This window comes from Ammospiza caudacuta, chromosome 3, assembly GCF_027887145.1.
Source record: "Ammospiza caudacuta isolate bAmmCau1 chromosome 3, bAmmCau1.pri, whole genome shotgun sequence".
Taxonomy (NCBI): Eukaryota; Metazoa; Chordata; class Aves; order Passeriformes; family Passerellidae; genus Ammospiza; species Ammospiza caudacuta.
This window is the reverse complement of record NC_080595.1, coordinates 47,055,873-47,069,114: the sequence shown is the minus strand read 5'-3', so window position 1 is coordinate 47,069,114 and position 13,242 is coordinate 47,055,873. Positions and strand designations below refer to the sequence as shown.

The following is a 13,242-nucleotide window of genomic DNA, read 5'->3' as shown; positions in this document are numbered from 1 at the left end:
ACTTTCCAGACATTTTCTGAGCAGTTGATCCTCTGAACTCCTCACCTTTTTCAGATGAGGCTCTGACACTGAAACCAGGCTTGTAAAAAGCTGTATTATAGCTAAAATGTTTTGCAATACAGATAGACGCCTCCATTTAAAACAATTGCTTAGATTTTTTTGCTTGTTTTGAGAATAATTGTATTTTTGGTATCATTGGGGCCAAAAGTTTAAAAAAGTATTTGCAGCAAAGTAGTGGTTAACAAGTACTAAAAAAATAATTTAAGGTACCTGTCAGTACAGCTGCAGAGTGCTGGTGTTTCTGGCCCTGGGCAAAAGAGAATGTCAGATCAGTGAGCTAACTTATTTGATTTATGTTCTCACCCCAGAATAAGCTGTTTGAGTGTTTTATACTATATGAAAGTCTGTCTGAATGCCTTAATGGTACTGTACATCTCCTTCATAAATCTACTAATATTAGTATGTTCACTGCTGGAAAATTCCCTAAACCTTTGAGATTATTTCTCATAGGAGAAAGTAGTTTTTTGGGTTTTTTTGGTGTTTCAAAATATTTTAGAATGTGACCAAAAAGTGTGTCATTAAAGCATTTTTGTATTTCTCAGCAAGGTGACCCAAACAAAACAATCCCCCACTGCTCTTGTAATAAGCTGCTGAATCTTAAAGATTTCTTAATGCTGCTTGTCAGGTTGTGCAGTTCTGCAGCTGAGCACGTTTTGAAATGGATGTGACAAATATTACAGAGTCCTCTTTGGGATTCAGTGGTTTCAGATGAGCTGCTCCCCTGGGCATAGAGCTGCTTGAACACAGAAATGAGCAGGGGTGTGCGCTGAAAATGGTAATGTTTGTGTTGTAAAGAAGCCATGGATTTTTCTGAAAGGCACTCTTTACAAACTCAGTAGCATTTTCCTGATGGCTTGCAAGGGGCAGGAGGAAACCCTTTTGTTAAGCTTGGCCAGTTAAAATCCTTTCCTTTATTTGTGTAGGGATTTTAGACCTGCTTTCATTGAACACTGGGCAGGGACACGAGTGTTTTCAACAGAATGAGACTCAGAGGTGAGAGGGGACCGTGCTGCCACATGATGGCAGCAAAATCCTGCTCAGTACTAGGAGTTTATGGAGTGCTTCATGTGTTGGGACTGGTTTCTCTCCCATACCCTGCCCTCCCATAACGAGAGCAAAAAGGAATGTTTTAAAGTATTGGAGATAACACAACTGTGGAAGCTATTAATACACTAGTGCCAATAAGGCTGCATCTTCTCAAAATGCATCCTCTAATTTATTAGCTAACACATACTGTTTGTTTTTAAAGTTTTTAGTACATTTGTCTTTGCTTTGAAATGTAATAGGCTTGCAAATTATCATTTTACATGCTTATTAACAACATAAAAGTATCTGAATACTGGAAAATAAGAGTATACTGAATGGACCCCATTCTTAACATTTGAGTAAGAAGGCATTCATCACTTCCTGCCTTCATACTGTCAACAGTGTCTTCGGGAATGTGCTTTACAAGGCCTTTCTGTCCATCTGCAATAGTTGACTTAATATGTACCACTGCTTGTTTTGCAGTCTATTGCAACACTGCAACAGTGATCTATTTTCTGCCTATTGTTTCAATATATCACTGCATCTAGCTTTCACATTCTGTAAACTCAGATACTCTGCCTTATTGTTATTAAAGGTGTTATTTTTGCTAGTTAAAACAAATGCCAAAAATTATCCCCAAATCCTGTAGTAAAATGTGTTTAAATACACATTTGTACAACTAGCAAAATATCAATAACATTTAAGAGAAATTTAATCTTTAGCTTGAGCTGTCATTAGATGTAAGCACTGAAGAAAGTTAATATGCACATTCTGAAATAATTTTACACTTTATGAAGCTGCTAAGTCTTAAAACAAAAAAGTGAAGTGTGCTTCCTCTGTTTTTTCTTTTTCCTGTGATTGGATTTGTCACATAATTATCCACTGCTAATGCAGCTATCACTGGCATATTTCAGTCTTCTTACATGCTGAGTTGCTTTTTAGTGTGAGTCTTGTTAGTTGAGAACTGTAAGCCATAATTTTCTTAAAAGAAGCAACATCCACAACTTTAGTGGCTTTTAGTGTCAGTCTTGAAGTGTGCAGTACTCTGGTCAGATTGGTGCTGGCAGCTCTCTAGTGGAGGCCTAATGAGCAGCATCAGTTCAGACAGCTGCATTTGAGCCACAGACTGTTTTGAAAGTGCACAAGGGTATGGGTGTGCTGAGTTCTTGCTGTGTTGTCAGCACTGGCTGGGTTTTGCAAAACCATGTCCCTCAGGTCTCAGTTCAGTGCTTTTGGGTGCCCCTCAGACCAGTACTCCAGAAGCAGTTGCTTGTTAGATGTGCAGGAGGAGACATTTCCAACTCTGAGCGTCCTTCTGGCTCTTCCCACCCATAGTTGCTTACCATCACCTAAGGGCAGTATTTTAGGGAGTATTACACACAGCTTTCAGCTGTATTATTTATTATCACTATGATATTTATTATACACTGTAACTCTGTAGTGACCCAGACAGCTGTCTTAGGCAGTCCAGTGAGATCTTTCTGGTTTTTAGCATGTGCAGACCTGTCTTTTTTCCAATATGCAGGTTAAAATGAAATTTAACCAAGACCTGCAAAACAGCTTTGTTAACAAGGAATTCTTTGTGGTCTGCCTGTATAATGAACTCATGGAGGGATCAGACCCAAGGCAAGCTAATACTAACAAAGGGAATGAGTTAGGCTGGATTATGTTTGAATGGCTCAGGCCAAGTTGTCGATGGTATAAGGCAACAGGCTAAACAGAGGGGGAGAAGGAAGATTTTTATTTTTCCAGCACTGAGTGGTTATACTGAAACATTCTATGTGTTAATATGATTGCTCCCCTATCTTGTGCTTACTGAGTGTTCTTACAAAATGGGATTATGAGCCAGAAAAAAAATCCTGGTTTTATACCCAATAATCAGTAGAGGGTGCTATGTTGCTTTTGAATTTGATCTGCGTAGGTTATATGTTTATCAAAGATATTTTTAGTTAATAATTTATTACTCAAAATTTAGTTCAATTATACCTTTGCTTACATTAGCAGTGCAGTTTACTGTGATAGATCTTGATAATATTAATTTAATTCTGCAAATGAACAGATTTTCTATTTAGCAAGATTCCGTGTTATACTGTGATCAGCTCTGTTATAATGATTTTATGATTAGAGAGTGTTTGCTCCTATTTATATATGGTAATAAATTTATAGAATCTAGTTTATAGGCTTACAAAAACACAAACACCATCATTGCATTTCTTACTGGTGTTTGCTGTCAGTGTGATAGCAATGTCATCAGATGAGATGTACAGTTTCTAAATAGCTGTGCAAGCAATTCATCTTTGGGGGTAGCAAGTGAATGTCAGAAGGAGGTTGTGTGGAAAATAGGGATAAGGAAGACAAAAGCAGCAGACAGGAGCTGAAGGAAATGGAAGATGAGGAGAGAATAAGAAGATACAGAGAAATGAGGCTGATGACTGCCAGATGACAGATTTTGATTTTGGAACTATCGCTTTACTAGCTCTGCCTTCCCAACTTCTCTGTCCTAATTGCTTTTTCAGGCTTATAAAGTTTCTGACTGTTCCCCACAGTCAGTGTCCTTGCTGCTTGTGGTCTCCTCTGCCACTTGCTGAGAGACGGAGCTATGGATTTTTGATGCGAATCCAAAACAGACTATGGGCACTCTTGGCTTTTTGGGTAGCTTCAAGTCTGGTGGAAGATGATTTGATCTTCTAGGTTTATTCTTGGAAGAAAGCTTATTAATAAAAGATTTTTGATTTCTGAGAGCTGGTAGACTCCTCTGGTATTCTGTTCCATCCATCTGTCCTTTTGCCATTTCCATTTTTGTGAATGTGGGATTAAAGATGTGGTCCAATCTCAACATACTTTTGGCTTTTATAGAATGACAGCTAAAGATGCAACAATTTAGTGAAGATTGACTCTTCATTTAGGAAGGAATGAGCAACCACTGTTTTATTCCCCTGCTCTTTTGTTGAGTCACCTTTTGGGCAGGAATTCCCAGGCTAGTGTTCCTGCATCGACTGGGCTAAATTTGCCTTCTTCCTGCTGTGAACAGGGAGACTCAGGGTTGCACCCATGATGATAAGGAATGGGACAGCTCATCCTGAGGAAACAAACAAACAATCCCTTGCCTTCCTTCTGACTGGGCAAGGTTGCTCTGTAGTCCCTATCTGTGGGAATCTTACTCCTGGGAGACATTCCTCAAGGCTTCCTCCATTTTCCTCCTGCTTAAATCTTCTGGTTGTGATCCAGGATCTTGGATGAGTGCCATCCCTTCTGTACTGTTTTGTTAATAACTGCTGACAAAGGAGATGATTCTTACAGAGGGATGCCTTGTGGCTGGGATATCAAAGGGGTTGTGGACATGTTCTCATTGCTAGTGCTGTCCAAAGGGAACATGACAGCCTTCCTGACTCTGGGGAGTGGATCGTGCTTCTGTCTGTAGCAGGAGGAGTGTGGTGTGCAGAGGAGGCCATGAGGGTCAGGAGCATGGGTGCTCTCAGTTCTGCTCAGCTGAGAGTTCTGCTGGAGTGGCACATGGTGAATATCGGATCTGGAATTCAAGCCTGATAGCAATCAAGGCTTTGAAAACATAAACTACCTGGCTGAGAAACCCAAGGCAGGATGTCTCCTCTGCGGACATCCCAAGGCTGATCGTGTTCCTGCTGGTCCAGGCAGAGCTATCAAATCCTGGACGGGAGGAAAGAGGGTGTGCATTTCAACCTGTTGGTGTGACACTTCAGCCCTTCTTTTAAGTAATCCAGACACTGAGCTGTGTTCCAGAACAAGGCTAACCACTGCAGCTGAAGTTAACAGCCAGTCATGTGCAGGACAATTACAATTTTAATGCTTTAACAAGGGTTATGTAGGAGCCTTTGGGAACTGGCAACCAAAGGCAAGGTAAGTTAAGTTAACTAAAATTAATAAGGTGCCTTTGGGGCAAATGTAGGGTATGCAAGAGGAGGGTTTTAATCTTTGGACTGCCAAAGGCTTCCTGGCTGACTGTAGGCAGATTTCTCTAGTTTCTTCCTGCTTGTCTTTATGCAAAATGAGAACAACAGATATTGACTACCTTACAGGAGCACTTAGATGCTTTCACCTCATGTAGATACAAAAGTATCTACATAAGATACATACATAAGTAAGAGCCCAAGGCAGGTATCCAGGGGCAGTGGGACAATGAGCTTGGACCAGAGTGCTTGATGTGCAAATCCCATTTGGAAGAGAATTAGAAAGATGTATTCAAAATAGATCTCTTTCCCAAGTAACAATTATTTCATTTCAATAAAGTTGTCTCTGTAACCCAGTCAGTCATGTCATGGTAACACGATTTCTGCAACCCAACAGGCACTGCTGCTCTAAGTGCAGATTTTCACAAGTGTTTAGGTGCTGTACTACAACACAAAACAGGAAATGTGAGGAAAAACAATAAATAGTATCTTGCTCAGGGCCCTCCCAGGGCGAGTTTACACTCAGTACATGGGGGATATCCTGAATTAGCCTTATGTGAATTAGCTCATGTATTATTATCCTGGTAGGGCAGAGGGAAGTTCTCATAGCCTGAATTCTCAGCAGGGTAAATCAGTACTCAGTGAATTCAGTGCAGGTGAAACCAGACCAGCTTGGTACCTAAGTGAGCTCATTGAAAGATATTGTGGGATCTTTGCAGTATTTACTTTGCAGTTTTGCTCTGTAGATGTGCATCTCTAAACTTAAATTGTCAATGGACAGAAAAAGGCACTTGTGAAGTGTGATTCCTTGAGGGTGTTCATCTCAAAATGAGAAAAGCTGTGATACAGAAGTATCTGTTCTCTGTGGTGGATGTAGTAAATCAAGTGTATCTGAATTTGGGTGTTGACTGCTTTGTGGATCTGTACTAGATTTCAGATACGAAAGTGGAAGATTCTCAAATCCTGTGAGACAACCAGTAGTGTAATTACAGACTTTGTCCTGTGATATCTCAGAATTGTTAAGAAAATATTGCTGCTTAAAACAATGTCTTTGTTTCCTGTCCTCTGTGCACAGTGAAATACAGTTCAGCTCCTCCAGTACTACCACTTCAGAGAGCCAAGAGCCATCTTCTGGGGACCAAGCAGCCAGTGCGCTTCAGCAGCAGCTCCTGCTGATGGTGGCCAGAAGGACCCTTTCAGAAAACCCACGGGTACACTGCGATATCTGAGTTTCTAGCATCTTGATCAAGTGCTCAATAAACAAATGCTGCAGGCTTGTTCCTGAGACAATTTTGTTGTTTTTGCTATACTGCTTTTCCTGGTATTGCTCATGTGGGAGAAGATGTGTTTTATGTTGATGGATGCAACTCAGCTGTTTTCTGCTGACACTGAGTAGTGTCCTAGGGGACTGTTTAAAGACTCAGTCACTGAAAAAATTCATCTTCTATCTTCAACCATGTTTCATTTGGAAAAGGGCACAGCTGTTAGGATTTTAGGCACACCACCAGATTTTAATAGTATGAAGTGTTTATTCCAGATTCATTGCTGCCATAAAACCTCATGTCTGGTTTCACTTTTCTGAATTGGGCAACCAGACCTCTGACTGTTGGCTTGTGGAATGTTGAAGCCACCTCCTCAATGCAGCTAGTAAAAGAAAAAGGCCCTCAGACTTCAGTTTGCATGGTCTTATGTGGACATGAACTTAACAGTGTTTGGGTCTGTGACTTATATAATCTGTTTTTACAATTCCTTTTATAATACCTTTGACTTTCTCTCTGCCATGGCAAATTGTACTTTGGTATTTATGAATAAAAGTAAAATGACAGTTAATTGCCTTTCATCTCAGAGTTCACAGTGGAACGTTAAGCCAGTAGCAACTTGTATAAAGGAACTATTTTAAACTAAAAATCAGTAAGTGGTCCCAAATAGTGTATTTCATACATGGACAGTGTCTTCCATCTAAAGGCTCTGATGTTTTCCAGATATTTATAGTCTTGTAAATTAGAGAACAATTGTCATTTCTTCTTTCTCTTTTAGGGAGACTGCTCCTCAAGGTCGCATTAGCAAATTTGTAGCCAGGCCAGGCAGTAATTTCAGAATGTCCTGGTTTCCTGGTTTCTGAATTTTTTTTCTTAAACATGAAATCCTGAGCCTACATAAGTCAGGAAAAGCATTGTCATTGATTTCAGTGAAGCTAGGGCTTCAGGCTGTCGCTGACACCATATAAATTTATGAAATGAATTTTTGTAAGCCCTTTTTGAGAGGAGAAACAGTTAGACTTGAGTGACTTGCTCAGGGCTAGTCAGACAGTTTCCTAAATCCAGCTCAAAAATCTGACTCCCACCTAAGCAGTGCAGTACTCACACAGAGGATTTCATCCAAAGGTTGCAGTTCCTCAGGAGCCAAAATGTTCAGTTGTGCACTCAGCTAAAGGCACGTTAGGCTGTACTGGGGACTCAATGATCAAATCCTCGAGTGTTTTTAATGAACTCTCTGCCACTGTTTTGATTTTTTTATCTAGTTATGGTGAGCAATCTACATTAGATGTGTGATGTTAATGACTGCAGCAGTCTGAGTTTTGCTTTACTTTCTGTTGGGTAACAGGACCCAAGAGAAACAAAACTGTGCCAGTATTAGCAACTGTAATATTTTAAAACGTGGTTTTTTTTCTTTAAAAATGGCCTGACCCCATGTTTAAGCTACTTTTTAAAGTAGTAATAAAAATATTAAAATTTGGACTACATAAACTTTTGGATTTTAAAGTCAGCATAGTGAAAGGATTGCAGTTGGTCTCATGGCTTTTTATTCACTCAGAATTGTTAATAAAGGAAAGAATGCCAAAAAGCCCAGCAACCCCTTGCACATCTCAATGCTCAGAAGCATAAGGGATTGTCCTGCACTACTAGCAATTGAACTCCCTGGCTCTGCATGGCTGTACACTTTTAGTCAATTGGAGGCATGAGATAAAATGCCTCAACTTGAATTTCTTTCTCAAGGCTTATGCTAGCCTGTTTCACCTCATGTTTGCCAGCAGATTGAGGGTATCTGAACTGTTTTCCAGCTGATGCACAGTAATACATTGTCATGTGTAAACTCTATGTAAAATTCCTTTTCCTGGAAAGGGAAGATGTTGAAGTGAGGGGAGAACGACCATCCTTTGATGCATCGAACTCAAGTTTATTGATCGATCAGCCAGTTTAAATAATAGTGTTAACGAACTTCATGCATATTCCAAAATCCAGGTTTATGATAGGCTAACAGAGAAAACTCTAACCACACCTTTTGTTTTACAATACCGTTGATTGTTTACACAAAATAAAACCAGTGTTCCCACTGTGATATGAAAGGTTCCCAAAACTTCCATATCTGTTCCCAGGGTGCCATCTTTTCCCAGAGAGGGTGTTACACTTGTTATGGGAAGACTGCCTGAGAACCTTATTGTTTATAAAGTGATGCCTGAGAGAGTCTAATTGTTTATAGAAATCAGGCTGGGAACTGCTTTTGGGACTGCTTTGCAACTACCTTTTACTTTTCTCTCAATTGCATGGCTTCATGGCCTTTTTCTTTAAGCCATGCTTGAACTAAACTCCCGACAGGAAGATTAGAAATTTTTCCAATATTCTGAGAAAAAAAACGTAAGAATTCCTTTTTGCAGGTGGACAGGTTGTTTAAAAAACTTTGCTTTGCTAACAGTTATGATTCTAAAATGAATTGCTTCACACAGAAATCCCCTTCCCTGACTAGGAATGTTAATCTAACATAGATAACTCTAATGTAGACATTGCCTAGAGTTCCATAATAAGTATATTTGTTGATTAATTATCTTTAAGGAGGGGTGGGTAAAAGGTTGCCTAGGAGGAGATAGAAAACCACTGGAATTCACAGTAATTTGAAACCTCAATTTCTTCTTCTTGGAAGAAAAATGATTGATTATTCCCCCTCCATAATATCAGTAATAATATACTTTGTAAAAAACAATCACTGCTTTGCAGAGATTTTTTTCATCTGTTGTCTAGCTTTGCAGGCTTGGCTGATGGTCTGCAGATAGTTGGAGGGGAGCTGTAGAGAAGAGTTGGAAAAAGCCTTAGAATCTGGCAAAAGCAATATTCAAAAGGGTGGATTTATGATTATGATGGTATGATTAGAGACACTTAAATTAGTGCTGTTTATGCTATTTGTGCTTGTCTGCAATTTTTTTTTCCTCCTCTTGCTGTTCTTGAGGAGACACACCTGATGTGGTATTCAAAGCATCTCTGGAAAGATAAACAAAGCTGTGGTCTGGAAGAAAACTTGATAAGTCACACCTCTAGACTTTAGGGCTTTGTTTTTTTTTTTAAATTTAAAAAGAAGGATTTGTCCTGTCATGTTTTTGTGTTGTGCTGTAATTAGCCTGATACATGGGAAAATCTTCTAAAAGAAACTTTAGACATGTACTGGATCTGGACTAGAAAATGATTACTTTTTAAATTAATATTTAGTATTACTTTTTAAAGCATATTGTCACTATTGAGCTCCATAATTAATCTATCTTCTGTTTCATCTGCAACAATTAAGCTGATGTGGTATTTTTGTTTCCAATTTAAAATTAAGAAAATAAATATGCCAATATGCTCCCACTACTGCTTTTAATAAAAAAAAAAAAAAATCTGATACTTCATGTAAATTTGGCCTTTTGGACTCCTGTTTTGCTGGCAACTGTGTGAGAGAGTTTTGTGTATTTCTTGTTTGTTTTTATAGCAGCCCAGCCAGGACCCTGAGGATTCTTCATGCTCTTCAGCACAAAGGAAGCTGAACAGGCAGTTTTACAGATTTGTTATATTCCCTGGCAGGTGGATTAAAGTCTGGTATGACCGTCTCACCTTGTTGGCACTGTTGGACAGGTAAGCTTGTTTTTTTTAAACTGATCTAGGTAGTGTTAATGTGGGTGGATCCTCCTGTCCAGAGAGCGGTGCTGATCACTAGAGAAAGAAAATTCAGGTTGAACAGATAGATGTTGAGTAGATGGATGTGTTTTTGCTTTAAGTTGAAGTTCAGGATTGGTTTCAGTGATTCTTGCTACCCTTTGTCTTCAGGCAGAGACTTTGATTCATGTGAGTGCCGGGCTTGTAGACTAGTCTGTAATTTGACTCACAGATCCAATGATTTTTGATGAGAAAATCAGTAGTACAAGGGTCCCAGGGTATTGTAAACCAAGTATTCCAATGTTTAAAAAAAGAAAATTATTTATAGAATGATATTCAGGTGAAGACTTTTTTTTTTGAGCTGCTGCATCTGTTCCAGTTCTAGTTTATTTGTCTCTGCTTCTGTTGGTGGTGCTGTGCCATATGGGTTAGCATGGACTCCACAGCAGAAATTTCAGATGGCAGTTTTACCTGATGCAGAAATCAGGCTACATGTCAGGGAGTTTCAAGTCCAGAGCAGATATTTATTTATCTGTAGTGTTTTATCTCTATGTTTCAATTGCATGGAAATCTTTTCTGCTGATAAGCTCTTTTGTTGCAGCCTGAATATTGACACTGTTTTTTATCTCAGCTTCCGTGTTCTAACAGAATAGATAAAACAAATAAAGCATCAGATGACAAATTTGGTCTTTCATCCAGTTCTTTGCTGTCAGATGTATATTTTTCATTAATGGAATGCCTTATTTCCTCATTTAAAAGTGTTTGGGTATTTGATGTTATTTGTAGTTGTTCATGTGTTGGGGTTTTTTTGTTTTGTTTGTTTATGCTTTTATAAGCATACACTTTTCTACACTAAAATCATCTCCATTGTGGGATTCTAATTGGAAAGTGAGATGGGAAAGGATGTTAGACTTCAGTGCATATGGCTTTTTTTCCCTGTAACGTTTTAGCTATCATTTTGGGAAAGGTTTTTGGCATGGGGATCAAATACTGTTGAATATGGAAATGTAGTTATGGGATCCAGTGAACTCTGATGGTTGTAGCACTCACTGCTCATACCAGCTACAAATGCACCTGCCTTGCTCTAATGAATCTACAAATATTTGTACTTCTCCAACACTTTTATTCACATAGGACAGAAGATATAAAGGAAAATGTGTTTGCTGTCCTTCTAGTAGTTCTTGTTTCACTTCTTGGATTCCTGACTCTGAACCAAGGCTTCTGTAAAGACATTTGGGTTCTGTTGTTCTGTCTTGTAATGGCCAGCTGCCAGTATTCTCTCCTCAAGGTAGGACTCAAGTTCATAGCCAATTGCTGAATTCTCTTCTAACTTCTACAAAGAAAACATCCTGTAAGCAAACATGTTTTTTTCTGTTTTGTTTTTAGAGTGTTCAGCCTGATCCTGCTTCACCCATACATGTAAGTCTCAGTCAGTAAAACAAGTCTTTCTCCTCTGTTATCTCTTGTGTACTGTGAAACAGCTGGCTGTTCAGTGAAACACAGGTATTAGCTGTTTGCTGTTCTAGCTGATTTATGAAAAAGAAAAATACATCTCTGATTTCAAGACTTTGTACTACGTTTAATTATTTTTAAGCTATTTGAATTCATCACTGCTATTTAAAAAGTGCTTTTTCTTTAAGTTAATATGTGTAGTGAATATTCATCTGGACTATCTTACTGATGTTTGATCCTGTGACATCACACAAACCTTTTCTTTGCTTTCCTTTAGAAACAGGCAGAAAAGAGCAGAACTTCCAGACTAGCAGCTCAGTCGTTGCTCAGTTGGGATTTTTTTGTATTTTTTTTCTTTGAGACTGGGGATTGATCTTTTTATTTTTTAAATCTGCTACTGAAAAATTATTTATTAAAAGTATTATTAGCTCATTGAATGGCACAGGTGTTTTCCCTTTGTTACAATATGGTCAGAGTTTCTGTGCTTGGGTCCTGAAGAAATTGCTGAATCTTTGGGTGAATGCAGGATGTAAGGATCCTTGCTGATTGCTATGGATTTTCTTATTAGATATGTCTAAGAAATTGAACTCTGATGGTGCCAACCACCTTGCAGAGAACCAGTTCTTTACACAAGTCTGTCCTTATTATAGGACTCCTCTAGAGGCATCATCCTACAACTTCAATCGTATCACTCAACCTATCATGGTGTCTCAGCATTTTTGATTTGTGGATCTTGGAAGACATTTCAGTGGCCATAATGTCTTTTCCTTTCTTTTACACTGGGTGCTAGTTGCTTATGTTTCTTATTTAGGTCTTTGAATATTTTTGAGGTTGCCCTCTCTTCCCTCAAATTTCAAAAATGACATGTTGAAAACTTCAGGTCTGTTAGATCAGCTCCCTTTGGCAGGGTGCAATTATTTTTGTCAGTTTAGAGGCTAGAAGTACAGGCTGAACTTGAAATTGATGTTTTTTATATATGTATACTGTACACTTCACTAACTGGATTTCAGAAGATTCTCAGTTTCTCTTTCATGGCAACTATTTAGTGGTGAAATTATGGTGGTTTTGGTTATAATGCATTCATAGGAAATACCTGTCTGCATAAAAAGTAGAGAAAGGTAATAAACAGCAATGTAGGGTAATATTTTCAATACATTAAAGAAATAGTCCAATCATAGTGAAAAGCTGGGAGATGTTGTGAGTAAAATAATGGAATTTGTCAGCCCAACTGGCATCTGTCTAGATATAATAATGTGAACTGTAATCAAGTAGTTTGCACTTAATCAGACATTGTGTGTGTACGTTTGTTTAAAGTGGGCGGCAAACAGTTTAGTCAAAACTTCATTATGAACCTATCCAGCCCATATGTTTTGTAATGTTAAACATAATGTAGGGTTTAAACAGAACTTTTTTTTTGGTGCAGAATCCAGGTCTGAATTTCAGGTTCTCACAGTACTATTACAAGTGTTATTTGCTGTATTGTATACTGTAAGTCATGCAGCAATGGAACAAAGTAACAATAGGTGTATTCCCATATTCCTTTTCTTTCCTAAAACTTTATTAGGGATACCCTCTTGCAAACTTTTTGTGCACCATACAAACTACAATAGAAATAAAATTTAGAAAGCTTTTCCACTAAGGGTTTTAAAGGTAGAGATGTTGTCATGCTAAAATAGATTAGCAATTTCTACATTATAACTTTTTAACACAACAGGTATTTGTAAAGGCTTGCTTGAGCTACTAAGCACCTCAGAAACAGGAGAATGAGTAGGCAAGAAGAAATACCATGTACTGTTTCATAATTCATGTGACTGCATTAAATTTGAAGACAATAATGTCTCTTGATGTTATTGTAAGGATGCAGAACAGCAGAGTGA

At 38.4% G+C, this 13,242-nt stretch overlaps 1 protein-coding gene across 1 annotated transcript in view; it reads left to right on the top strand.

Moving 5' to 3' along the window:
- The window catches only part of PCNX2 (pecanex 2), a 152,267-nt gene that overhangs the window by 28,712 nt on the left and 110,313 nt on the right, over nucleotides 1-13,242 (top strand). The window contains exons 9-12 of the mRNA XM_058801750.1: nucleotides 6,088-6,223; nucleotides 9,750-9,892; nucleotides 11,048-11,201; nucleotides 11,300-11,332. Coding sequence (XP_058657733.1) covers nucleotides 6,088-6,223; nucleotides 9,750-9,892; nucleotides 11,048-11,201; nucleotides 11,300-11,332 — 466 coding nt within the window. The remainder of the gene's footprint in view (nucleotides 1-6,087; nucleotides 6,224-9,749; nucleotides 9,893-11,047; nucleotides 11,202-11,299; nucleotides 11,333-13,242) is intronic.